This window comes from Bufo bufo, chromosome 1, assembly GCF_905171765.1.
Source record: "Bufo bufo chromosome 1, aBufBuf1.1, whole genome shotgun sequence".
In the NCBI taxonomy this organism is placed as follows: domain Eukaryota; kingdom Metazoa; phylum Chordata; class Amphibia; order Anura; family Bufonidae; genus Bufo; species Bufo bufo.
The window spans coordinates 372,076,341-372,104,243 of record NC_053389.1 but is presented as its reverse complement, the minus strand read 5'-3'; the positions used below and the strand labels follow the sequence as shown (position 1 = coordinate 372,104,243).

Here is a 27,903-nt window from a genome sequence, read left to right as displayed (position 1 = left end):
AAAAACATGGGGTGAAAAGTGGGCGGGGTTTCAGCAAATCAAGCAATATATATCTCGGAAACCAAAGCGGCACAAACGTTTATTTTTGTGGCACAAACCAGCACAAACTAATGGTGTATTTCTTTTTTAAAATGTAAAAACGTGGGGTGGAAAATAGGCGGGGTTTCAGCAAATCAAGCGCGCAATATCTCGGAAAATAAATTGGCGCAAACGTTCATTTTTGCGGCACAAACGCAGCACAAACGAATGGTGTATTTCTTTTTGAAATTTTAAAACATGGGGTGGAAAGTGGGCGTGGTTTCAGTAAATCAAGCACGCAATATCTCTGAAACCAAAGCGGCGCAAACGTTCATTTTTGCAGCACAAACGCAGCACAAACGAATGGTGTATTTCTTTTTGAAATTTAAGAACATTGGGTGCCATCTTCACACAGGTAAATTCTAAGCCTTCTAATGCCTTAAAAATTAAATAATCATTTACAAAATGATGCCAACATAAAGTAAACAAATGTTGAACGTTAACTCTTTTGTGAGTAATCGTTATGTTTCTAATGGTCCATTCATACGTCCACAAGTGTTTTGCGGTTCCGCATTTTGCTGATCACACATGGCCGGCACTGTTATAGAAATGCCTATTTTTGTGCATAGCTGCAAGTGATCAAAAAGTACTATGTACCCCAAAATGGTACCAATGAAAACTTCAACTTATCCGACAAAAAAATAAGTCCCCACACAAGACGATTGGCAGAAAAATGAAAAAATACATGGCTCTCAGAAAATGGCTACCCAAAGACAGGATTTTTTTTTTCAAAAATGCTGTGTAAAATTGGCAAATCATAAAAAAATAAAATTGGTATCCCTGCAATTGTACTGTAAAAGTAGTTTGTCATTTTCCTACATGGTGTTCGCCGCAATAAAATAAAAAAAAAACGCAATGGCAGAGTTGCCACCTTTTCTTTATCCTGCTTCCCAATAAGCTAAATAAAAAGCAATCAGTTATATGTAAAATTGCTGTACAGGACTCCAGAGGCTGATCAATAGCAACATGGTGCCCTTAAACCATTCAACCAAAATCAGCCCTCCAAAAACCATGTGGCGCTCCTTCTCTTCTGATCCCTGCCATGTGCCCAAATAGCAGAAGAAGACGAAAGTGCTTATGCAACATTTTTTGGGAAGAAATGAAAATTTTCATTTTCATAGCCAAGTGTTTCTAAATTGTATGAAACGCCTGTGGGGTTAAAGTGGTCACTACACCCCTCAATAAATTCCTTGAGGGGTGCGGTTTCCAAAATGGGGTCACTTTTTGGTGGTTTCTACTGTACCTTTATTGTGCCTTCAAATGTGACATGGCACCCAAAAACCATTCCAGCAAAATCTGCCCGAAAACAAAATCTGAAAACCTTATGGCGCTTTTTTCCTTCTGAGCCTTGCCATGTGCTATACAGCAGTTTATGACCACTTAAGGGGAACCAGTCACCAGTTTTATGGTGTCCTAACTAAGGGCAACATAAATAAGTGATTGATTCTCTTAGCACAATGCTGGGTCACTTTCTTTAATTGACCCAGTCAATCTGCCAACATCTTGTATTGAAAAGCTCCAGCTGATAATGATGAGTCATGAATATTCATGAGCTCCTGACTCCCTGCCCACCTGCTGCTGAATAACAGTTTGTTTCCATATGAACCAGCAGCAGGTGGGCAGGGGAGTGGCTATAGCTCTGAATTAAATATACGCTGGACTCAATGACATCACACCGGACTCAAATCAGCTCATTAGCATGCGGCATGTGGCATCTTTGTGTGTATTATGAGATAACCATCTGTCACACCAGTAAGTGAATACATCTAAGGGCTCTTTCACACTTGCGTTGTTGGGATCCGGCGTGCACTTCCGTTGCCGAGGTGCCCGCCAGATCCGTAACACCGCAAGTGAACTGAAAGCATTTGAAGACTGATCAGTTTTCAAAATGCGTTCAGTGTTACTATGGCAGCCAGGACGCTATTAAAGTCCTGGTTGCCATGGTAGTGGTGGGGAGCGCGGGGAGCAGTGTGCTTGCCGCCAGTGCGGCTCCCGGGGCGCTCCACACTACACTTTACCATGGCAGACAGGACTTTAGCGTCCTGGCAGCCATGGTAACCATTTAGAAAAAGCTGAACGTCGGATCCGGTAATGCGCCGAAACGACGTTTAGCTTAAGGCCGGATCCGGATTAATGCCCTTCAATGGGCATTAATTCCGGATCCGGCCTTGCGGCAAGTGTTCAGGATTTTTGGCCGGAGCAAAAATCGCAGCATGCTGCGGTATTTTCTCCGGCCAAAAAACGTTCCGGTCCTGAACTGAAGACATCCTGATGCATCCTGGATGGATTTCTCTCCATTCAGAATGCATTGGGATAATCCTGATCAGGATTTTTCCGGCATAGAGCCCCGACGACGGAACTCTATGCCGGAAAAGAACAACGCAAGTGTGAAAAAGCCCTAAGGCACTTTTTAGTAGTTAATGATTGTATATAATTAGTTAGATTATAATCAAATATCCACATGGCAGGTTCCCTTTAAGGGGTGTTTTTGTAAACTGCAGATTCAGGGTAATAAATATTGAGGTTTGTTTTGCTTTTAAACCTTGCTGCCTTACACGAACAAATGTGTTAAAATAAAAATTTCTTGTAAAACATGTAAAGGGTTAACAAAGTTTGTAAAATCAGTTTTGAATAACTTGCTGGGTGTAGTTTAAAAAATAGGGTAAATTTTTGGTAGTTTTTACTATGTAAGCCCCACAAAGTGACTTCATATCTGAACTATTCCTCTGGAGAGTTTCTTAAAAATTAGAAAAATTGTTTCTAAAACTCTAATCCTTTTAATGTACAAAAAAAATTAAATGACATTCACAAAATGATGCAGAAATGAAGTAGACATATGGTGAATGTTAACCCTTTCACGACTGCAATCTGTATATATACGTGATAGCTGCACATGCCCCGTGCAGCTACCACGTGTATAGACGTCAAGCCAGCTCTTTAATCCAAGCGCTGCAAAGCGCTTGGATTAAAGCTTCTGCCCCTGCCCTGGTGCTGTCACGGACAGCATACAGGCCAGTAATGCCAGCAAGGGGCCAATCAGAGTGGCCCCTTGCCGGCAATCGATCCGATTGGTTAGTCTGTGCAGACTAACCAATCGGATCGCGGCAGTGTTAAAATGCCGGTTCCAGGCTCTGATCTGCGCTCTGCAGATCAGAGCCTGAAAGCCGATAGTGTTCCTCATGCCCCCCCCGATCTGTGCCCCTCCAAGCCCTTAGTGCCCCTCTGTGCCCCGACGATCTGTGCCCCTCTCCTGCGCTGATGGCATGCGGTCCGCCCCCTGCATTAATTTTCTAGCCGCCCCTCCTGCCCCAGCCTTCCTCGATATTGTGTGCAGCCTCCCGAACCCCCCCATCCTTTCCAGCGCTGAACCCCCCCCCCCCCCGATCCCCCTGCTGTGTGCGATGGCGGCGGCTCCATTACTGAGCCGCCGCCATCAGCAGAGAGTGTCAGCTCTATGCTGACACTCTCCTGTAACCCCTATAGATGCCGCGGTTGCGGCATCCATGGGGTTAACAGAGGGAGGGAGCTCCCTCTCTCCACCATCGGGGCTGCAGCGCTGTGATTGCAGCACCCGATGGTTGCCATGGCAAAGGCGTCCAGTGCTGCCACCTACAGGCAATCTGGAAGTACTATACTTTGGAATGCAAGAGCATTGCAAAGTATAGTACAACTATCAGCCCCACTGGATCTTCAAGATCCAAGAGGGAACTGATAAAAAAAAAAGTGAAAATAATAAAAGTAAAAATAAATAAATAAAAATGTAAAATTAGAAAAAAGAAAATTGCCTTTTCCTATAAAAAAATGAAAAAATAAAATACACATATTAGGTGTCACCGCGTCCGTAACGACCATCTCTATAAATATATCACATGATAGACCCCGTCCGATAAACACCATAAAAATAAAATTAAAAAAACAGTGCCCAAAAAGCTATTTTTGTCACCTTACATCACAAAAAGTGCAACAGCAAGCGATCAAAAAGGCTTATGACCCCCAAAATAGTACCAATCAAACCGTCACCTCGTCCCGCAAAAAATGATACCCTATTTAAGACAATCGCCCAAAAAATAAAAAAGCTATGGCTCTCAGACTATAAAGACACTAAAACATCATTTTTTGGGTTTCAAAAATGCTATTATTGTGTAAAACTTAAATAAATAAGAAAAAGTATACATATTAGGTATTGCCACGTCCGTAACGATCTTCTCTATAAAACTATCACATGACCTAACTCCTCAGATGAACGCTGTAAAAATAAATAAATGAAAATTGTTCCAAAACAGCCAATTTTTGGGTCACCTTGCCCCATAAAGTGTAATAATGAATGATCAAAAAATCCTATGTACCCAAAAATGGTACCAATAAAAACCTCAACACTTTCTGCAAAAAACGAGCCCCTGCACAAGACGATCGGCACAAAAATAAAAAACATATGGCGTTCAGAAAACCAATCCAGCACAATCTACCTTCCAAAAACCGTATGGCATTCCTTTCCTTCTGCGCCCTGCCGTGTGCCCGTACAGCAGTTTACGACCACATGTGGGGTGTTTCTGTAAACCGCGGAATCAGGGTAATGAATATTGAGTTTTGTTTGGCTGTTAACTCTCAATGTGTTAAAGATAAAAAAATTATAAAATGGAAAATCTGCCAAAAAAGTGAAATTTAGAAATTTCATCTCCATTTTCCTTTAATTCTTGTGGAACGCCTAAAGGGTTAACAAAGTTTTTAAAATCAGTTTTGAGTAACTTGAGGGGTGTAGTTTCTACAATGGGGTCATTTATGGGGGTTTCCACTATGTAAGCCCCACAAAGGGACTTCAGACCGGAACTGGTCCTTAAAAAGTGGGTTTTGGAAATTTTCTTAAAAATTGTAAGAATGGCTTCTAAACTTCTAAGCCTTCTAACGTCCTAAAAAAATAAAATGACATTTCCAAAATGATGCAAACATAAAGTAGACATGTGGGGAATGTTAAGTAATAAATATTTTATTAGGTATGACTTTCTGTTTTAGAAGCAGAGAAATTGAAATTTGGAAAATTGAGAATTTTTCTAAATTTTTGGTAAATTTGGGATTTTTTCATAAATAAAGGTGAAATATATTGACTCAAATATATGACTATCATGAAGTACAATGTGTCACGAGAAAACAATCTCAGAATGGCGTGGATAAGTAAAAGTGTTCCAAAGCTATTACCACATAAAGTGACGCATGTCAGATTTGTAAATTTTGACCTGGACACTGGGGCATCAATGACCCTTGGTCATGAAGAGGTTAATAAGTATTTTATGAGGTATTTCTATCAGTCTTAACCTCTTCCGGACACATGACGTACCGGTACATCATGTGTATTTCCGATCAGCGGCGGGCGGTGATCGGAACAAGGTGCCTGCTCAAATCATTGATCAGGCACCTTGGGTCAATGCGCGGGGGGGTCCCTTGACCCCCCGTGTCGGCGATTGCCCCAAACCACAGGTAAATTCAGACCTGCGGTTTGCGGCTTTTAATGGTGCGGTGGGCGGCGGTGCCACCGGGTCCCCGTGGGGCTGTAGGGGGGACCCTATGGCATGGAAGGCACCGCGATGCCTTCCTGAGACATCGGCGCTGCCTTCCTGTGACGAGCCTGTGAGAGCCAGCCCCCTGGATCTCATAGGCCGGAAGCTGTATGAGTAATACTCACTATATTACTCATACAGCCAATGCATTCCAATACAGAAGTATTGGAATGCATTTTAAAGGATTAGACCCCCACAAGTTGAAGTCCCAAAGTGGGACAAAAAATAAAGTGAAAAAAAAGTTGAAAAAATAAAGTGTCCCCCCCCAAAAAAAATAATTAAAAGTTTCAAGTAAAAATAAACAAAGATGTAATTTTCCCCAAATAAAGTAAAAAAAAATTGGTAAAAAGTAGGGGGAAAAAAGTAGACATATTAGGTGTCCGTATCGACTGGCTCTATAAACATATAACATGACCTAACCCCTCAGATGAACACCATAAAAAATAAAAACTGTGCTAAATAAACCTTTTTTTTTTTGTCACCTTACATCACAAAAAGTACAACAGCAAGCGATCAAAGAGGCATATGCCCACCAAAATAGTGCCAATCTAAGCGTCACCTCATCCCAAAAAGTGAGCCCCTACCTGAGACAATCGCCCAAAAAATAAAAAACTATGGCTCAGAATATGTAGACACTAAAACATCATTATTTTTGTTTTAAACAAAGCTGTTATTGTGTAAAACTTACATAAATAAAAAAAAGTATACATATTAGGTATCACCGCGTCCGTAATAACTTGCTTTATAAAATTATAACATGACCTAACCCCTCAGGTGAATACCGTAAAAAAAAAAAAGCAATTTTTTGTCATCTTACGTAACAAAAAGTGTAATAGCAAGCGATCAAAAAGTCATATGCACCCCAAAATAGTGCCTATAAAACCGTCATCTCATCCCACAAAAAATGAGACCGTACCTAAGATAATTGCCCAAAAACTGAAAAAACTATGGCTCTCAGACTATGGAGACGATAAAAAAATATATTTTTTTGTTTCAAAATTGAAATCATTGTGTAACTTACATAAATAGCAAAAAAAAAAACGGTGCCAAAAAAGCTATTTCTTGTTTCCTTGCCTCACAAAAAGTGTAATATAGAGCAACCAAAAATCATATGTACCCTAATCTAGTACCAACAAAACTTCCACCCCATCCCGTAGTTTTTAAAATGGGGTCACTTTTTTGGAGTTTCTACTCTAGGGGTGCATCAGGGGGGCTTCAAATGGGACATGGTGTCCAAGAAAACAGTCTAGCAAAATCTGCCTTCCAAAAACCGTATGGCATTCCTTTCCTTCTGCGCCCTGCCGTGTGCCCGTACAGCAGTTTACGACCACATATGGGGTGTTTCTGTAAACTACAGAATCAGGCCATAAATAATGAGTTTTGTTTGAAGGTTAACCCTTGCTTTGTAACTTGAAAAAAAATATTAAAATAGAAAATCTGCCAAAAAAGTGACATTTTGAAATTGTATCTCTATTTTCCATTAATTCTTGTGGAACACCTAAAGGGTTAACAACGTTTTTAAAATCAGTTTTGAATACCTTGAGGGGTGTAGTTTCTAGAATGGGGTCATTTTTGGGTGGTTTCTATCATGTAAGCTTCACAAAGTGACTTCAGACCTGAACTGGTCCTTAAAAAGTAGTTTTTTTAACATTTTCTGAGAAATTTCAAGATTTACTTCTAAACCTTGTAACGTCCCCCAAAAATAAAATGTCATTCCCAAAATGATCCTAACATGAAGAAGACAAATGGGAAATGTAAAGTAATAACTATTTTTGTAGGTATTAATATGTAATTTAGAAGTAGAGAAATTGAAACGTGGAAATTTTCTAATTTTTCCCAATTTTTGGCAAATTTGGTATTTTTTTATAAATAAAAATGAATTTTTTTGACTCCATTTTACCAGTGTCATGAAGTACAATATGTGACGAAATAACAGTCTCCGAATGGCCTGGATAAGTCAAAGCGTTTTAAAGTTATCACCACATAAAGTGACATTGGTCAGATTTGCAAAAAATGGCATGGTCCTGAAGGTGAAAATGAGCCCGGTCGTTAAGGAGTTAAAGGGGTTTTCTCACTTTAGGAAGTTGCATTTATCATGTAGAGAAAGTTAATACAAGCCACTTAATAATGTATTGTTATTATCCTTATTGCTTCCTTGCAATGTGTTTTGCATGCGTGTGATAAATATCCGACTGGTGTACCCAGACCCGAACTTCTTTACAGAAGTTCAGGTTTGGGTTAGTTGTAGTGTAGATTGTATTATTTCCCCTTATAACATGGTTATAAGGGAAAATAATAGCATTCTGAATACAGAATGCATAGTACAATAGGGCTGGAGGGGTTAAAAAAATAATAATTTAACTCACCTTAATCCACTTGTTCGCGCAGCCGGGATCTCTTCTGTCTTTATCTGTGAGCAATAGGACCTTTGGTGATGTCACCATGGTGGTAGTGACGTCATCAAAGGTCCTATTGCTCACAGATAAAGACAGAAGAGATGCCGGCTGTGCGAACAAGTGGATTAAGGTGAGTAAAAAAAAAAAAATATATATATATATATATATATATATATATATATATATATAAAAAAAAAAAAATTAAAATTATATATATTTATATATTTATATGTTTACTATGCACAAATGTCACGTGACGATGGAGTTGGAGATCATGTGACCTGATTGATGACATGTGTAATCACTGATTGTAATTATTTTGTATTGGATTGTGGGTATATATACCTGGTTGTATACACTGTTATGTAGCTTGATAAAGGCCTCATTGAGCAGGCCGAAACGTTGCCGGATTAAAGTCTTTTGGGGTCTTCACCCTGTCACCTTAAAGCTGGAAGTGCTGCCTCGCCATTTGTAAAGTATATATCTTGGAGGAGGGGCCGGCCTCTGTGAGGAATTGCACCCAGTGGACAACGTCTGACTGTGCTGCTGCAGTATTTGGGATTTTATATATATATATATATATATATATATATATATATAAAAGAAAAAGAAAGAAAGCAGCACACAAAAAAAGAACGTGTGCAAAAAAAATCCTCCCAGGAGACCTGCGACCAAGATCCCAAATGTAGATAATGTAGCAAAAGAAGGCAGCACTCCAGCTGAAAAAAGGCTCCAATGTGAGAGCTGAAACGTTGCTGATGAGTGAATAAACCGTCCACTTTTTTACTGCAAACTGGAGTGCTGCCTTCTTTTGCTACATTATATATATATATATATATATATATATATATAAATATATATAATTTTATTTATTTATTTTTTAAACCCCTCCAGCCCTATTGTACTATGCACTCTGTATTCAGAATGCTATTATTTTCCCTTATAACCATGTTATAAAGGGAAATAATAATGATCGGGTCCCCATCCTGATCGTCACCTAGCAACCATGTGTGAAAAACGCACCGCATCCGCACTTGCTTGCGGATGCTTGCGATTTTCACGCAACCCCATTCATTTCTATGGGGCCTGCGTTACGTGAAAAACGCACAAAGAGGAGCATGCTGCGATTTTCACGCAACGCACAAGTGATGCGTTAAAATCACCGCTCGTGTGCACAGCCCCATAGAAATTAATGGGTCAGGATTCAGTGCGGGTGCAATACGTTCAAATCACGCATCGCATCCTCGCGGAATTCTCGCCTGTGTGAAAGGGGCCTTAGAAAAAAGTGCTTTTTTCCTATATTGTGCAAGCATGACCACCACTGATGGATTGCAGGGTTGGTAGAACCCAGTCCCAGCAGTTAAACACCTTAGGAATCTATGGTTAATAGCAACCACTGCATGACCACTGAGCCTAGCAAAAGAAAACCACAGAATGTTTTTCCCCTTTCTTCCCCCAAGATTTTATAAAAATGAGTAAATTATATCTATATACCGTAGTACCAATAAAAAAATATACCCTAAAGTTATGGCTGTCGCAGTATGTCGACACAAATTGTGACAGGCGCAGCACTATGAAGTGCCTTTTGCGCTGTGGGATTAGAAGAATTTGATATCTCTAACTTTTTAGTTTAACCAGATTGTCTGTTACTCTGCAACAGTATTGTTTCCTCTGAGCTAATTCTTCTACCACCGTTCTATGGAAACAGTAGGCTTAAAGAGCACACCAAATGCTTAAAATAACTTCTGTAGTAACTTCAACTTTTCTTCCATATATTACACTGCCACCTCCGCAGCAGATAGTCCATGTGCAAACACGTGTTGCATAAAGTATCACAAAATGGCGGTATGCACATAATGATGGTTTAACCACCTGCCATCTGGGCCATTTGCCCCCTTCCTGACCAGGCCAAATTTTGCAAAACTGACACATCTCACTTTATGTGGTAATAACTTTGGAACGCCTTTATTTATCCAAGTCATTCAGAGACTGTTTTCTCATGACACATTGTACTTCATGATAGTCATAAATTTGAGTCAAAATGAATGACCTTTATTTATGAAAAAATCCCAAATTTACCCAAAAATTTGAAAAATTCGCAATTTTCTAAATTTCTATTTCTCTGCTTTTAAAACAGAAAGTGATACCTCATAAAATATTTATTACTTAACATTCCCCATATGTCTACTTTATGTTGGCATCATTTTGGAAATGTCATTTTATTTTTTTAGGACGTTAGAAGGCTTAGAAGTTTAGAAGCAATTCTTCAAATTTTTAAGAAAATTGCCAAACCCCACTTTTTAAGGACCAGTTCAGGTCTGAAGTCACTTTGTGGGGCCTACATAGTGGATACCCCCATAAATGACCCCATTGTAGAAACTACACCCCTCAAGGTATTCAAAACCGATTTTACAAACTTTGTTAACCCTTTAGGCGTTCCACAAGAATTAAAGGAAAATGGAGATCAAATTTTTAAATTTCACTTTTTTGGCAGATTTTCCATTTTAATCAATTATTTTCTTTAACACATCGATGGTTAACAGCCAAACAAAACTCAATATTTATTACCCAGATTCTGCGGTTTACAGAAACACCCCACATGTGGTCATAAACTGCTGTATGGGCACACGGCAGGGCGCAGAAGAAAAGGAACTCCACATAGTTTTTAGATGCCATGTCCCATTTGAAGCCCCCTGATGCACCCTTACAGTAGAAACTCCCAAGAAGTGACCCCATTTTGGAAACTAGGGGATAAGGTGCCAGTTTTATTAGTATTATTTTTGGGTACATATGATTTTTTGATCATTCATTATAACACTTTATGGGGCAAGGTGACCAAAAAATTGGTTGTTTTAGCACAGTTTCTATTTATTTATTTTTACAGCGTTCACCTGAGGGGTTCAGTCAAGTGACATTTTTATAGAGCAGATTGTTACGGACGTGGCGATACCTAATATGTATACTTTTTCTCATTTATTAAAGTTTTACACAATAATAGCATTTTTGAAACAAAAATTTTTTAATGTGTCCATGTTCTGAGAGCTATAGTTTTTTTATTTTTTGAGAGATTTTCTTATGTAGGGGCTCATTTTTTGCGGGATGAGGTGACGGTTTTATTGGTACTATATTGTGGGACATACACGTTTTTGATCACTTGGTGTTGCACCTTTTGTGATGCAAGGTGACAAAAATTGCTTGTTTTGACACAGTTTTTTTTTTTTTTTTTTACGGTGTTCACCCGAGGGGTTAGGTCATGTGATATTTTTATAGAGCTGGTTTTTACGGACGCAGCAATACCAAATATGTCTATTTTATTTTATTTTTTCTATTTTTAACATTTTTTTTTTCATTTCTTACTTGGGGACTTTTTTTTTTTCACATGTGAAACTTTTTTTATTTTTTTTATTTTCAACCTTTTATTTTTATTTTTTTTATTTTACACTTTTCGTCCCCCATAAGGTCATACAAGACCTCTGGGGGACATTTACTTCACTGTTGATTTCTCCTGTAACTGGGGCTGACATAGTAGCCCCAGTTACAGAAGAAATGCACCCCCTAGAGAGGCTGTACAGCGTAATTCTGTGCTGTACAGCTTCAGTGCAGCCCCTGCACTCTCCGGTCACTCTCGGTGAGCGCTGTGTATGCAGCGATCCAGAAGGCAGGGACACCTGGGAACTGTCCCTGCCTTCTCTAAGGGTTACCCTGCTGTCACTGACAGCGGGCAACCCGATCAGCAGCTGCACGATTAGCGTGCAGCTGCGATTTCTTAAAGGACGTTTTAAAACGTGCTTTCAGAAATAGAGGTCCACCCATAGGACGTTTATATCCTATGGGCGGACGGAAAGTGGTTAACTGTTCAATCTTGTTATTCAACATAAATGGTGGATATATTTCTCTCTTCAGTATCTGTACTCTCACTTTAAGGCCTAACAGCCGGTTCAGACCTGAGCGTTTTACAGCGCGTTCCTACGCACTGTAAAACGCTCAACAAGGAGAAACCAATGCTTCCCTATCGGCATGGTTCTCACCTGAGCGTTTTACAGCGCGTACGATCGCACTGTAAAACGCCCAATGCCCCAATAAGTTCAGGAGCTTCTTTGGGGCGTAGTGTCGCTCGTTCCCGTACATAGACTTCCGGGAGCGCACGACAATGGGCATTCGCTTGTCTCCGCGGCGCCCGTACAATCGCGCATACAGAGCGTACGTTTAGTACGCTCTGGTGTAAACCCAGCGTCATGCACACGTCATGTTTTTTCACTGTCAGTGATTTGGCTTCAGTGGTCCGTGTCCGATTTTGCTTCAGTTGTGTTTCCTTGTGTCTTCTTTTTTTTTTGTCTGACAGGGGAAAAAAAAGGAAGGTTAATGAAAAGTGTAATTTTATTGCACCAAGGTCTTGTAGAAAAAACGAAGGCGGACACGGATGACATACCAGTTGTGCATCCGTTTTTTTTTACGGACCCATTGACTTGAATGGGTCTGTCCTCCGTTTTCCACTGACAAGAATAGGACAGGTTATATTTTTTTGACGGACAGGAATCACGGATCACGGACGCGGAGAAAAAACAGAGGACTATCAGTTTTTTTTCACAGCTCCATAGAAATGAATGGGACCTCCGCTAAACTGTGAAAAATGACGGAACGGATGTGGATGCACACAACGGTCGTGTGCATGAGGCCGAAGTTATTTAAGCACTTTATAATCACTCTGAGCGCAGTTTAGTTTGCGATATGATTTGCGCAGCTTGTGCGTAGTTTGGTGGAACTGTAAACAAACACATACAACTGGTCTCAGTATACAGTTCTGATCGCAGTATTAACAATATGAACATTATATAAATGTTCTGAATATCTATTTGGCCTTTTGTTCCCATAAAACACAGCTTTGACTGGAAAGTCTGTCCAGTTACTCTTCTCTGGTCTATACTGACTTCAGAAGATTCTGCTAGGGGATTTCCCACACATGCTCAGTATGAGGTTTGCTTTGATTGGTTAAGACTCCTGGGCAGTAACAACATTTTAACTCGTTGTCATTGAGCTTACCTTATATTCATTTACAGAATTTTAAAGGCATATTATCTTTTCTGCTTCTGTGAACACAATATATAACTGTTATATGACATCCAGAAACATTAAGTTGCTGTAAATAACTCTTTCTGTCTCTAATATATAAACATAGGAACTACATTCAATTAATTGGCAAGTCTAGCTATATAAACATGTAAGTCATATTAGCAACCTAGGACAGGTCTTAGCTGGCCAGCTACACAACCCCCTCCCTCCCCCCTAAATAAAACAGTAATTTATCATGCAAAAGTAATAAAATGGCTAAGTAAACTGCACATTATTTTTGCCTTACATTAACCCCTTCACGAATGCCATACGACTATATACGTCCTATCTGCACATACTCCATGCAGATAGCACGTATATTAATGCTCTAGCAGCGCTTGGATTAAAGCTTCTGCACCTGCACTGATGCTGTCAAGGACAGTGCAGAGTCCAGTATTGTCGGCAAGGGACCAATCGGAGTGGTACCTTGTCAGTTAACGCTCCAATTGGTTAGTCTATGCAGACTAACCAATTGGTGAGCAGCAGTGTAAAAATTCCGGTTTCAGGCTCTGATGTGTCATCCACAGATCCCCCTCCCATAGCAGTGTCATGCCATCCACAGATGCCCCCATAACAGTGCCATCCACAGATGCCCCCATTTCAGTGCCATCCACAGATGCCCCCATTACAGTGCCATCCACAGATGCCCCCATTACAGTGCCATCCGCAGATGCCCCCATTACAGTGCCATCCGCAGATGCTCCCATTACAGTGCCATCCGCAGATGCCCCCATAACAGTGTCCTCCGCAGATGCCCCCATAACAGTGTCCTCCGCAGATGCCCCCATAACAGTGTCCTCCGCAGATGCCCCCATAACAGTGTCCTCCGCAGATGCCCCCATAACAGTGTCCTCCGCAGATGCTCCCATAAGTCTCCTCCGCAGATGCCCCCATAAGTCTCCTCCGCAGATGCCCCCATAAGTGTCCTCCGCAGATGCCCCCATAACAGTGTCCTCCGCAGATGCCCCCATAACAGTGTCCTCCGCAGATGCCCCCATAAGTGTCCTCCGCAGATGCCTCCATAAGTGTCCTCCGCAGATGCCTCCATAAGTGTCCTCCGCAGATGCCTCCATAAGTGTCCTCCGCAGATGCCCCCATAAGTGTCCTCCGCAGTTGCCCCCATAAGTGTCCTCCGCAGATGCCCCCATAAGTGTCAGCCACAGACCCCTATAACAGTGCGTCATCCACAGATCCCCCATAATAGTTTCATCCACAAACCACCATTAGTTCAAAACCCACCAAAAGCACACCTTTTGGTTAAAAATTTTTTTTTCTTATTTTCCTCCTCAAAAACCTAGATGCGTCTTATGGGCGAAAAATACGGTAGTTTGTGAAACAAATTTTGAGTATTTCGAGGGGCGTAGTTTCTAAAAAGGTAATTTATGGGTGGTTACTATCATGTAAAGACTTCAAACTGACTTGAGAGCTGAATTGGTCCTTGAAAAAGTCTTTTTTTTTTTTTTTTTAGAAAATTTGTAAAATTGCTTCTTAAATTCTAAGCCTTCTAACATCCTAAAAAATAAAATGTAATTTTTAAAATGATGCCAACATAAAGTAAACATATAGGGAATCTTGAGGAAAAACTGAGTTATGACTAGCTGCCTTTAATGCGTAGAAATTCAAATTTAGCAAATTCCATTTTTTTCAAAAATTTCTGTTTGGATTTTTTATAATCTACAAGTCAAAGTTATCATTCCAAATTTACCCCTAACATCAAATACGGGATGTCACGAGAAAACAATCTCAGAATGGCTTTGATAAATAAAAGAATTCCAAAGTTATTAGCACATAAAATGACACATGTCAGATTTGCAAAATTAAGCCTGGTCAGGTGAAAAATTGCTTTGTCTTGAAAGGGGTAAATAGTGGTAATTTATGCAAATTTGTTAAATTTGCTGTTTATTTTTTTCATTTCCACTTTCCCAGAACATAGATAAAAGCTAATAAATAAATGTTTTCCAAAAACAACTTGTTGTGCAAAAAGCAAGCCCTTCTATAGCTGTGTTGACAGAAGAAAAAAAATAATACTTTGAGATTATAGAATATGCTAAACATATAAAAAGAATTGCTACGTCCTTAAGGCCTCATGCACACGACCGTTGTGTGCATCCGCGGCCGTTCTGTTTTCCGTTTTTTTTTTTCGCGGACCCATTGACTTTCAATGGGTCCGAGGAAAAATCGGAAAATGCACCGTTTTGCAGCCGCATCCATGATCCGTGTTTCCTGTCATCAAAAAAATAGGACCTGTCCTATTTTTTTGACGGACAACGGTTCACGAACCCATTCAAGTCAATGGGTCCGTGAAAAAACACGGATGCACACAAGATTGCCATCCGCGTCCATCATCCTTGTCCATAGGCTACTTTCACACAGACGGATCCGCTGATCCGTCTGCATAAAAGCTTTTTAGATCTGATTTTTCACTTTGTGAAAACTCAGATCCGACAGTATATTCTAACACAGAGGCGTTCCCATGGTGATGGTTAGAATATACTAAAAGAACTGTGTACATGACCCCCCTCCCTCCCCCCCTGTATTTAACTCATTGGTGGCCAGTGCGGCCGGCCCCTACTCCCTCCCTCCCTTGTATTTAACACATTGGTGGCGGCGCATTGCTTATAGCACAGATCTTTCACTTACCAGTAGGAGGAGCGCCCGGCCGGTCACAGACATCGCAGGTAAGTATAATGCTTCTAAAATTGATAAGTAACCATCACAGCCAGGACTGCAGTAGCATCCTGGTTGCCATGGTTACCGATCGGAGTCCCAGCGATTAAACTGGGACTCCGATCGGAACTCTCCGCTGCCACCAATGATGGGGGGTGGGTCATTTAAATTAGTGGGGGGCAAGGGGGGGGGCGGCCGCACTGGCCACCAATGTGTTAAATACAAGGGAGGGGGGGGGCGGCCGCACTGGCCACTAATGTGTTAAATACAAGGGAGGGGGGGCGGCCGCACTGGCCACTAATGTGTTAAATACAAGGGAGGGGGGGCCGGCCGCACTGGCCACTAATGTGTTAAATACAAGGGAGGGGGGGCCGGCCGCACTGGCCACTAATGTGTTAAATACAAGGGAGGGAGGGGGGGCCGGCCACACTGGCCACTAATGTGTTAAATACAAGGGAGGGAGGGGGGGCCGGCCGCACTGGCCACCAATGAGTTAAATACAGGGGAGGCCGCACTGGCCACCAATGAGTTAAATACAGGGGGGAGGGAGGGGGGTCTGCCCCCTGCTGCCTGGCAGCACCTGCCAGGCAGCAGGGGGCAGTCATGTACACAGTTCTTTTAGTATATTCTAACATGAAGCGTCCCCATCACCATGGGAACGCCTCTGTGTTAGAATATACTGTCGGATCTGAGTTTCACGATCTAACTCAAATCCGATGGTATATTCTAACATAGAGGCGTTCCCATGGTGATGGGGACGCTTCAAATTAAAATATACCATCGGATTGGAGGGACTCCTGACTTTACATTGAAAGTCAATGGGGGACGGATCCGTTTGCAATTGCACCATATTGTGTCAACGTCAAACGGATCCGTCCCCATTGACTTGCATTGTAAGTCAGGACGGATCCGTTTGGCTCCGCACGGCCAGGCAGACACCAAAACGACTTTTTTTTTCATGTCCGTGGATCCTCCAAAAATCAAGGAAGACCCACGGAAGAAAAAACGGTCACGGAACAACGGAAATCCGTTTTGTGCACCGCAAAAAAAAACGGTCGTGTGCATGAGGCCTAACAGCTAGGTTTACCTTTTGTGAAATACAAAATAAACATCCCGCTGCTAATGTCCGCGACCGGTGCTAATCCCGATCATGGACATTTAACCCTTCAGATGCCACTGTCTAACCTGACCACAGCATCTGAGCGTGCTAGAAACCGGAAGTGCTCACTTGCAGTTATGCTCCAGCTCCTTGTGCGGCATTCAGAGGACCTTATATGCAGCAGCCCCTCTCATAGTCCATCACAGGAGGCTGCTGCACAGTCTTTTCTATGAAGCCCTTGCCTATAATAGGTCTCCATAGGAAAGTAGTAAAATCATCATAGACTCCAATGCTTGTATTTTCGATTCTGATAATAGCAATCAAATAACTGATTGTTATAGTTCCCTATGGGAACTATAAAAAAAAGTGTAAAAAAAATTGTTTTTACAAAAAACATAAAAGTTCAAATCGACCCCCTTTCCCCAAAATGAGAATTTACAAAAATAATGTATTTAACAAAAATACACATGGGTATCGCCGGTTGCGTAAACATCCGTACTATCAAAATATGGTGAAATGAAAAAGAAGGGTCAAAATTTCCAATTTGCCATTTTTTGGTCGCTTCTCCTCCCACAAAAAATTTAATAAAAAGTGATCAAAAAGTTGTACATGCCCCAGAATGGTATCAATGAAAAGTACAGATCACCCTGCAAAAAAGGAGCCCTTATACAGCTTCGCACACATAACTACAAAAAAGTTATGGAGGTCAGAAAATGACAGCAAAAAAAAAAAAATGGTATCGCCTGATTAGTACTGAGCTGGAGAATGAAGATCACAAGCCAGTAAACTGTAAAACTGTGGCAAAATGTAATTTTTTTTCCAATTCCACCACCTTTGGAATTTTTTCCCACTACACTTTATGCTATATTAATTGGTGGTTTGCTAAACTACAGCTTGTCCCGCAAAAAATAAGCCCTCATATGACTATGTGAATGGAAACCAAAAAAAAGGTATGGCTCTGGGAAGGCTGGGAGCTGAAAGCAAAAACGAAGTAAAAAAAACCTGCGGAGTAGAAAGGGTTTACATATGCAAATATAGATTAGTCCATTACAGTCAACTGTACTCAATGTAATTATTGTGAAAAATCTAGAATCTAGATTTTTGGTGTTTAAATTTATTTATTAGTTTTTTTTTTATAAAAATGTATTTTGCTTTGAAATGTTTTCCACAGATATGGGACAAAACAACCTTGGAGTGTCTGAAAATCCTAACCGGACATACAGGGTCAGTCCTTTGTTTACAGTACGACGAAAGGGTCATAGTTACAGGTTCTTCAGACTCTACTGTCAGGTGTGTTCTAGTTTTAATTCACTTTTTTAATTTGTACAAAATCTGAAAGTGCTTTTGCTGTATTTTTCTGCTGTCTTCTCTAATTATTACAAATATCATAAATATAGTTATCAAAAGAAAAGTAGCACAACTGAAATTATCAAAGGTTTTTAACATTGCATTTTATATGCATTTTAATGAAGCACTCTAGGGTTTTTTTATTTAATTTTTTTATTTTGTGACATACTATATTACTAACTCATCACCAGTATTTTAGCACTGTAAATTGTTACACCCTAACTCAGTTGCAACCATACATTTTGAACCTTTTCATTTTGTCTCCTGGTATGACTCCACCTTCTGACTCACACAGACTGTCTGTACTATCACACTGGTCTCTCTGCCTTCTGCATGTAAGAGCTGACAGGGTAAAGAGTGATAACAGTTGAGAGAGAGAGAAAACAGGCCCTAGTTGAATTAGACCTCTTGCACACGGCTGTTGTGCTCCCGTGGCTGTATTACAGGCCGCATACGGCGGTTCCGCAATACACGGGGCACCAGTCATGTGCATTCCGCATCACGGATGCGAACCCATTCACTTGAATGGGTCCGGAAAGTGCGGTACGGAACCCCACGGAAGCAGTACAGAGTGCTTCCGTGGAGTTCCGATCTGTGCTTCAGTTCCGCAAAAAAATAGATCTTGTTCTATCTTTTTGTAGACCGGACGGATCACTAACCCATTCAAGTTGAATGGGTCTGGATCCGCCACCGCACGGATGTTGCCAGTACATTGGTGACCGCAAATTGCAGTCCCCAATGCACCGAACGGAATCACAACGGCCGTGTGCAAGAGGCCTTACAAAGGAGAACATGGAGACCCAGCAGTGTGAGAGGGCAACAGCTGTCACAAATCTGTCATGGTTGCCCCCACAAGACACTCTGCAATGTGATGAAACTCCACCCGCACTGTCTCTACAAAGCCAGGCATGAGAAAAGTGGAATTCATTAGCAAACATAGAAACATAGTTTGTAAGGCTGAATAAAAGACCTAGGTCCATTTATTTAAGCCTGCCTGAGGGGGATAAAGAATCAAGATTGCTGACCACTAAATCCCAGAGTACTTCTTTAATGATACTTTATTTCAGTGTGCTACATGAAAGTTGGTTATTAAAAATCAGTAGTGCTGCAATCTGAGTAGTTACTATATAATAGTCTTTTACATGTCCCTTTGTCTTGGATATTTGATTTAACAAGTTGATTGTTTTTATATTTTAGAGTCTGGGATGTTAATAGTGGAGAGGTGCTAAACACACTCATTCATCACAATGAAGCAGTACTTCATCTTCGGTTCTGCAATGGTTTAATGGTTACCTGTTCAAAGGACAGATCTATTGCTGTCTGGGATATGGCATCTCCCACAGATATCACACTAAGGCGTGTTCTAGTTGGTCATCGTGCAGCTGTTAACGTTGTTGACTTTGATGACAAATATATTGTTTCAGCTTCTGGTGATAGGACAATTAAGGTTTGTGAAATAAAAAGCTTTGGAATTGCTGGAAAATTTTTAGATTGTATACCCAGCAGTAAGTCTCACATAGCATGTTTCATTTGGCAACACCACTAGCGACAGGAAAACGGATTTACTATTCCACATTTGCCATTATTTATATATATATATATATATATATATATATATATATAGTGAAGGAATAAATTTGCCTACTTTCTTAGGGTCTTATTACACCACCCAATAAACAAGTTGTTTGGCTCTCATTTAAATGGCCTTTCACATGTCCCAGTGCAAAGTTAAAGGTGGATGTTAGGATTGTTCATTCCTCATTCACTTTACATATTGTCAGTAGAACATCCCACTTTTGGTGCTGCATGAAAGATGCGATCACCTGATGAGTTGCCTTGTTTGTGAGCTGCTAACAGCCCTTTTACATAGTCCAATTATAGGGGAACACGCTTTTTTAACATTGAAAATCTTTCCTGATCATTGGCCTGTATAAAAAATATATTGGCCAAAAGTATATCTAATATATAATCATCCACATATGTGTTAAAAATGTATGTTAGAATTTTCATGATACCAAGAAAAAGTATTGTTTCCATGCAAAAAAAAAAAAAACACAGAAAATTCCCACACATTAACCTCATGTTGCCAGGCAGCATGATGTTAATGTGTGAGTATTTTTTGTGTGTTTTATCAATTTGAACCTATATGTAGCTCATATTATATTATACGAGGTGTTCTAAGTTTGAACCAATGTACCCCACGTTAAATAGTAAATATCCCTATCAAGTACTTCTCATGAACCCCATGTTGCCCATTTATGTGAGGAGGTACATGAAGGAGTTACTATTAATGTAAGGCACATGACATTATTAATTTGGACCTCCACATGCATCACATTAATAAGTAACCCCATCATGTACCTACTCACATCATGGGCAACATGGGGTTAATGTTAGGTACATTATGCGGTTATTTATCGTGGGTTTCCTGCGGGTACTCCGGTTTCCTAACACACTCCAAAGACATACTGATAGGGAACTTAGATTGTGAGCCCCATTGGGGACAGTTGGATGTTACAGCTGAAAGTCGAAAAATTAGAATATCGTGCAAAAGTCCATTTATTTCAGTAATGCAAATTAAAAGGAATTGCATTAATGCAGCTTAAAATTAGAATTTTGTGAAAAAATGCAATATTCTAGGCTCAAAGTGTCACACTTCTAGTCAGCTAATTAAGCCATACCCCCTGAGCAAAGGGGACATCAAAATTGAGACTTTGGGGTTTCATAAGCTGTAAGCCATAATCATCCAAATTATACCAAATAAAGGCTTGAAATATCTCGCTTTGCACGTAATGAGTCTATCTCATATATTAGTTTCACCTTTTAAGTTGCATTACTGAAACAAATGAACTTTGCACAATATTCAGATTTTTTGAGTTTCACCTGTAAGTGCATAAAATAAATACATTTATCAATATTGTGAGGCATATGGAAGTCCAAACTGATAAAACCACATGCCTCACATTAAGGCTCAGTTCAGACCTGAGCGTTTTACAGCGCGTTCCTACGCGCTGTAAAACGCTCAACAAGGAGAAATTAATGCTTCCCTATGGGAATGGTTCTCACCTGGGCGTTTTACAGCGCGTACGATCGCGTTGTAAAACGCCCGACGCTCAAACAAGTACAGGAGCGTTTTTTTGGGCGCTTGTCGCGCGTTCCCGTACATAGACTTTCGGGAACGCGCGACACTGTGTGTACGCTTGTTTCTGTATGCGCGATTGTAAACGCCCGTACAATCGCGCATACAGAGCGCTCCTTTCAGAACGCTCAGGTCTGAACTGAGCCTAATAGTAAGTAACTTTATCAGGTGCCTCACATTAAACCCATGTTGTTCATTATGTGAGGAGGTAGTTGACGTGAGCCATACAGTTTTATCAATCCAGTATTACATGTGCCTCACAATATTAGTAAGTGACCCATTACATTTTTCCACATTGAACCTCATTTGCCAAGTTGATGCCCAAACACTGTGTCCACTGTGGCCAGATTGTGTCATAGAAAACGGATCCCTCCCCATTGACTTACATTGTGTGTCAGAATGGATCCGTTTGGCTCAGTTTTGTCAGACGGATACCAAAACGCTGCAGGCAATGGAGACGGAACGCAGGCAAACTGATGCATTCTGAGCGGATCCTTTTCCATTCACAATGCATTAGGGCAAAACTGATCTGTTTTGGACCGCTTGTGAGAGCCCTGAACGGATCTCACAAACGGAAAGCCAAAACGCCAGTGTGAAAGTAGCCTTAGCTGGTAGTTTATGAACATCTTCCATACACTGCACAGTAACTTGGTGTCACTTGCAAAACTAGATCATTAATAAATAAGTTAAATAATAGAGGTCTCAACACTGAACCTTGGGGTTACGCCACTTATAACCAGGGACCATTCAGAATCTCATTGACCACAACTCTCTGTACATGGTCCTTCAGCCAGTTTTCAGTCCAATTACAAACTATACTTTCTATGCCTATAGACCTTATTTTACCTATTAAATGTCTAAAATGCCTTTGCAAAAACTGCTCGAACAGCTGATCTGCTAGTCCAACACCCGGGATCCCCACCAGTCAGATAATGATGACCTATCCAGAGGATAGGTCATCAGTAAAAAAAATCTCTGAAAACGCCTTCAAGCACTTTGTAAATTTCAAAGGCTACAGCATATCCTTCAGATTTGTATCTTTTAAAGGAAATGTGTTATCAAAATTTTATTTTCTGCCAGTTAAAATGAAATAGTAACACACATCCTTTTCTAATCTGTTTTTGTTTTCTGATTGCAGATTTTTTTTATTCTGTTCCCTGAACATGATTATGGTGGCTGCCACCTTGCCTGAGCTTTTCTTAACAGCATTCAGAGAGCATTTAAAAAAAAAATTGCTTTACAGCACTTCTGACTTCTGTGGAAGAGTTTTGTAAGCAGGCTCTGTGACCTGTGCAGAGGTCACTGTACAAGGAAAGAATAGATAAACTTTGATAATAACCTATTGTGAATGGTGCATTCTGTTTTATCTATCATTCTAATCCTGCCTGTAATCATAACACCTTTGGGTATAGATATACAGGTAACTGCAGTAAAGTGATCTGTACAGACTAAGAAGTGGCCAGTATGAAAACTGCTGTTTGTTTTTTTGTTTTTTTTTTATATAGCATCATCAAAAATTCTTTAAAAATGCCAATCATAAAAAATAAAATATGATTTAAACAGTAGGTCATTTTATGATGACACATTTCCTTTAAGTGCCCTTTTTTTTATAATTTATTGCCCTTTTTACAGTACCTGTAACCATGTGGGGTTTAATTTTAGCCATTTATACTTGTTACCTACAGGAATAAATTTTGCAGTTTATTATTAATTATATTTAGTTGTTATGGATTTAAATTATTTTTGCCCTCCAAGGCAGAGCTTGCTTTTTACAGTTTTGGAAAATATAATTATATTGTATCTGTAAAGAATAAATCAAGGCAACTGGACTTACTGTAGATTTCTTGAAAATGTTTCACTCGTTCTTCCAACGAGCTTTCTCAATTCTGAGTGACTGTGATTGAGAAAGCTCGTTGGAAGAACGAGTGAAACATTTTCAAGAAATCTACAGAAAGTCCAGTTGCCTTGATTTATTCTTTACAGATATACCATGACCTGGATAAATGAGAACCTTCACAGACATAATTATATTGTGGTCACTATTACCAAGTGTTTTTCACGAACAGTTCCAACTAGCTCTGCATTGTTAGAAATTACCAGATCCAACATACTGTAGCATCACCCTTAGTGGGATCTTCAACAAATTTTCTACCCTTTGCAGTTGAGGCAGAACCATGATCCAATCAATATCTGGGAAGTTAAAATCTTTCCTTATGACCACTGTACCCGGCTTTGCAGCCTGCTCTATTTGGTTATAAATCTGAACTTCTGTCTTCCATGTTATGTTAGATTACATGGATTATGTTCTTTCAGAGTTTTCCCCTTTGCAATTCCACCCATAAAGTTTCAGCATCCTTTCCCACAATTGCCTCACTACTCAAATGCAGGCACACACCTTTTCTATTGACCCTGTCTTTTCTAACGAGTATAAAACGCTGAATATTAACAGCCCAGTCATGTGAAGTGTCCAGCCATGTCTCAGCCACACCAAGTACATCTAGGTGTTCCTCTAGTACCATAGACTCCATTTTGGCTGCTAGACTTCTGGTATTTGTGAACTGAAACATTTTAAGGTAATATTTAATTTTGCATATTCAGTTATCGCAATGTGAATATTTGATATTTTTTGGGTACCTTGGTTTATATTGATTATATCGAAAATGTATTTTCTGGCTGAATTTTTTTTCTATCTGTCAGAAATATATAAAAAATTCCTCTCTAGTGATGTTATTGATATTACTGCAGCGTGTAATGGGTATCTTTAGAGAAGCTGTCCGTATGTTTTACTCTCCCTAGATCGAGTATGGATAGGATAGGGACAGTGTAAAATGTAAACATTATTGATGTATTTGGTGCAAGTTCTTTGGAGGCATGATCAGGCTGCTAGTAAATGTCTGGGTCATGGTGTCATTACATGGCCTAATTAGGCATAGTGAGGAGATTAAATGAGCAAGCGCTCATCTTCTCACTTCTTTTCAGGGAAAAAGTACCCCCATATGTGACAGAGTATGATCTCTGCTTAATGGAGGAAGTTAGAATGCACAGAAGTCCATGCTATAGTCCCCTGGGGATCTGTACAATTTGACAGGTAGAAACAAGCTGTCTCTACCTGCGTATCCTGTCAATTTAATTTCATGGAGAATGGTCTAACTAGCAGATTTCTAAATCCACTTATTAGAAAAATGTACCTGAATCCATGTGAATTTTTTTTATTATGACTAATAGGGGTCTTACTTCAACCTAAGTTGCTGTCCTTTGCCTGTTGTCGGGCAAGATCCACCCCTGGTAACAAACTCAAGACGGCTGAGAGGGAGTTGGAGGTGTGTCAGAGCTAGCTGAGATCCTGAGCTTAAAACTGCTTCTGAACATCACAGGAGCTTCCTGTGTGTCTTTGTGATTTGTCCATCATCTGTTCTGTGATCTCAGGAACAAAGATAGTGGGAAGTAAAGGAAAGGATGTCACAGCAGTACAGTGCTAACAAAAGGGAGATGCTCTGTGCTACTGAGTAAGGCCCCCTTCACACGGCCGTTTTTTTTCCCCGTTTACTGGGCCTTTTTTGTGTTCCGTATACGGAACCATTCATTTCAATGGTTCCGCAAAAAAAACTGAATGTACTCCATATGCATTCCGTTTCCGTATTTCCGTTTTTCCGTTCCGTTCTAACATAGAACATGTCCTATTATTGGCTGCAAATCACGTTCCGTGGCTCCATTCAAGTCAATAGGTCCGCAAAAAAAACTGAACACATACGGAAATGCATCCGTATGTCTTCTGTTTCCGTTCCGTTTTTTGCTGAACCATCTATTAAAAATGTTATGCCCAGCCCAATTTTATCTATGTAATTACTGTATACTGTATATGCCATACGGAAAAACGGAACAGAAACGGAAACAAAAAACGGAACAACGGATCCATGAAAAACGGACCGCAAAACACTGAAAAAGCCATACGGTCGTGTGCAATAGGCCTAAAAGGCATGTAGCTGTGAAAATGAAACAGGGAATAATATGGCTGAATAAAAAGATTAGGGAAGCCCAAACATAACTGTTCTTTCACAGTTGTTATTGTCCAAAGAAGCACAGTCATTAGGCCAGTCAGTGGACAGTTTTAAAAAGGGTTTAGATGAATTCTCAAAAATAAACAACATTAATGCTTATGAAAACGTGTAGAAATCTGAGTCTCACTTTCTTCTGGCATTCGCGTCCCCACCTATCCCTTGGTTGAACTTGATGGACTTATGTCTTTTTTTCAACCGTATCAACTATGTAATTATGCAGACTTTTTTTTATTTTGAAAACTTTAAAACAGGCCCAAAATTGAGGCTTTATTCGTAATATATCGCAAATTGGTTTATTTAGAAATCGGGTCGAGAAATAAAGCTGCAGGTACATGCAGTTTTCACTAGGACATGTTTCTATGGCCTCATGCACACGACCGTTGTTTTATTCCGTGTCCGTTGTTCCATTTTTCGTGATTTTCTGCGGACCCATTGACTTTCAATGGGTCCGTTGAAAACTCGGCTAATGCACCGTTTGCCATCCGTGGTTCCAGTCCGTCAAAAAAATATAACCTGTCCTATTTTTTTCACGGAAAACTGTTTGCGGACCCATTCAAATCAAGGGGACCGTGAAAAAACGCGGAGGCACGCAAGATTGTCATCCGCGTCGTTTTTTTTTCCTATCATTTGCATGGCAAACTTGACTTGATTTTTTTTTTACTTTCCTTCATGTCTGGTGATCCTCCAAAAATAAAGGAAGACGCATGGAAACGGATCACGGAACAACGGAACCCCATTTTGCGGAACGGAACACAACAACGGTCGTGTGCATGAGGCCTAAGGGCTAATGCACATGGCTGTATCCTGCAAATTAAAGATCTGCAAAACACGGATATCAGCTGTGTGCGTTCCGCATTTTATGGAACGGGAGGTCCTGCAGAACAATCCTATCTTTGTCCATAAAGCAGACAAGAATAGAACTTTTTTTTTTTTTTTTGCAGGTGCCTGGCAATGGACGTACGGATGCGGACAGCACATGGTGTGCTGTCTGCATCTTTTGCAGGCCCATTGAAGTGAATGAGTCCGCATCCAACCTGCACAAAATGCAGATCGGATGCGGACCAAAAATACTGGTGTTTGAATGGGTCACTAACGCACTATATATCACAGTTAAAACCTTGAACATGGACTTGTTTTAAAACTGTGATTGTCATTGTTACATAAGCTGAGATCAAACTATTAGTATCAAGGATGTAGGAAAGAGTTAAAAGAAATTTATCAGTAGCATTATTTCTACTTCAGAATCATACCTTTTTACTTATTCTCTTTAGGTTTGGAGCACTAGTACTTGTGAGTTTGTTCGCACACTAAATGGGCACAAACGTGGCATTGCTTGTCTACAGTACCGGGATCGTTTAGTTGTGAGCGGCTCTTCAGATAATACCATCAGGTAATCTGCTGCAAACAAGTTAACTTTTTTAAATGAAGTCTGTCACCAAGAATTTTCGTATTTAACAGGGTGCAGTGCCTTGTAGGTCTAGCTTAGCCGAATGTAATGATTACCTTACACTTAGCAATATAATTGCTCCATATGCAAATGAGAGAGGGTGGGCCCAAGCCACTTTGGGCATCCTTGCTCTTTCTTCCGCTGCTAGTTCCTTCCCCTCCTTTATAGACAGAGCCAGTCAAGATTATGCAGGAATCTGGCTCTGTCAGGCAATAAGAAGCAGCTGCTAAATCATTCCTGCGTTATGTCTTTCTGTTTCTCTCTGAGAACCCCCCCCCCCCCCCCTCCAAATTCTATAAACTTCTGTTAATTGCCCTTCAGCGAATAAGCAGCCTTTCTTTGTTTTACAAAATGGATTTCATACAAATTCCAAAGAGAAAGTTAGTTTAGAAAATGATGTGGGAGTAGGAGGTTTGAGAGTTTATGCTATGGGAAGTTTACTGCACAATGCAAATTATGTATGCATTTAAAATAAGATTCTTTTATTTTTATTAACATACTTAACCACCATAATTCTTCTTATTTTTCTATTCACAAGCTGTATGAGAGCTTGTTTTTTTGCAGGACGTACTTTCTTATGGCATCGTTTAATATTGCATACTAGTGGGAAGCTGGGAAAATATTCTAAATGTGCTGGAAATGGGGGGAAAAACACAATTAGGTTTTATAAGTTATGTTTTTACAGCATTTCCTGTGCAGTAAAACTGACCTGTTTCCTTTGTTCTCTTGGTCAGTAAGATTACAACGTGTATAGCTTTTCTTGTGTTTTAATATTGAAAAAAAAAATGTTTATTTTTTGGGTTTTCTTATTGCTTTATTCCAACCTGTGAAGGCTAATTTTTCTGGGTCAATCTGTACTTTTCACTGATAACATTTTGGAGTGTGTATGACTTTGTGATCACTTTTTATTCCATTTTTGGGTAGGTTAAAAGGGTTTTCAGAGTCTATGAAAATATAAATATTTTATGATGAACTAAAGCTATATGAGCACCTTGATGCATGTTTTGATAC

General features: G+C 40.1%; 1 protein-coding gene across 3 annotated transcripts in view; it reads left to right on the top strand.

Annotated features, from left to right (window-relative positions):
* FBXW11 (F-box and WD repeat domain containing 11) overlaps window positions 1-27,903 on the top strand; it is a 785,504-nt gene that overhangs the window by 676,141 nt on the left and 81,460 nt on the right. For all 3 annotated transcript variants that reach the window (XM_040404956.1, XM_040404965.1, XM_040404947.1), the window contains 3 exons: window positions 18,073-18,191; window positions 19,446-19,695; window positions 26,717-26,835. In XM_040404956.1, the coding sequence (XP_040260890.1) occupies window positions 18,073-18,191; window positions 19,446-19,695; window positions 26,717-26,835 (488 nt within the window). The remainder of the gene's footprint in view (window positions 1-18,072; window positions 18,192-19,445; window positions 19,696-26,716; window positions 26,836-27,903) is intronic.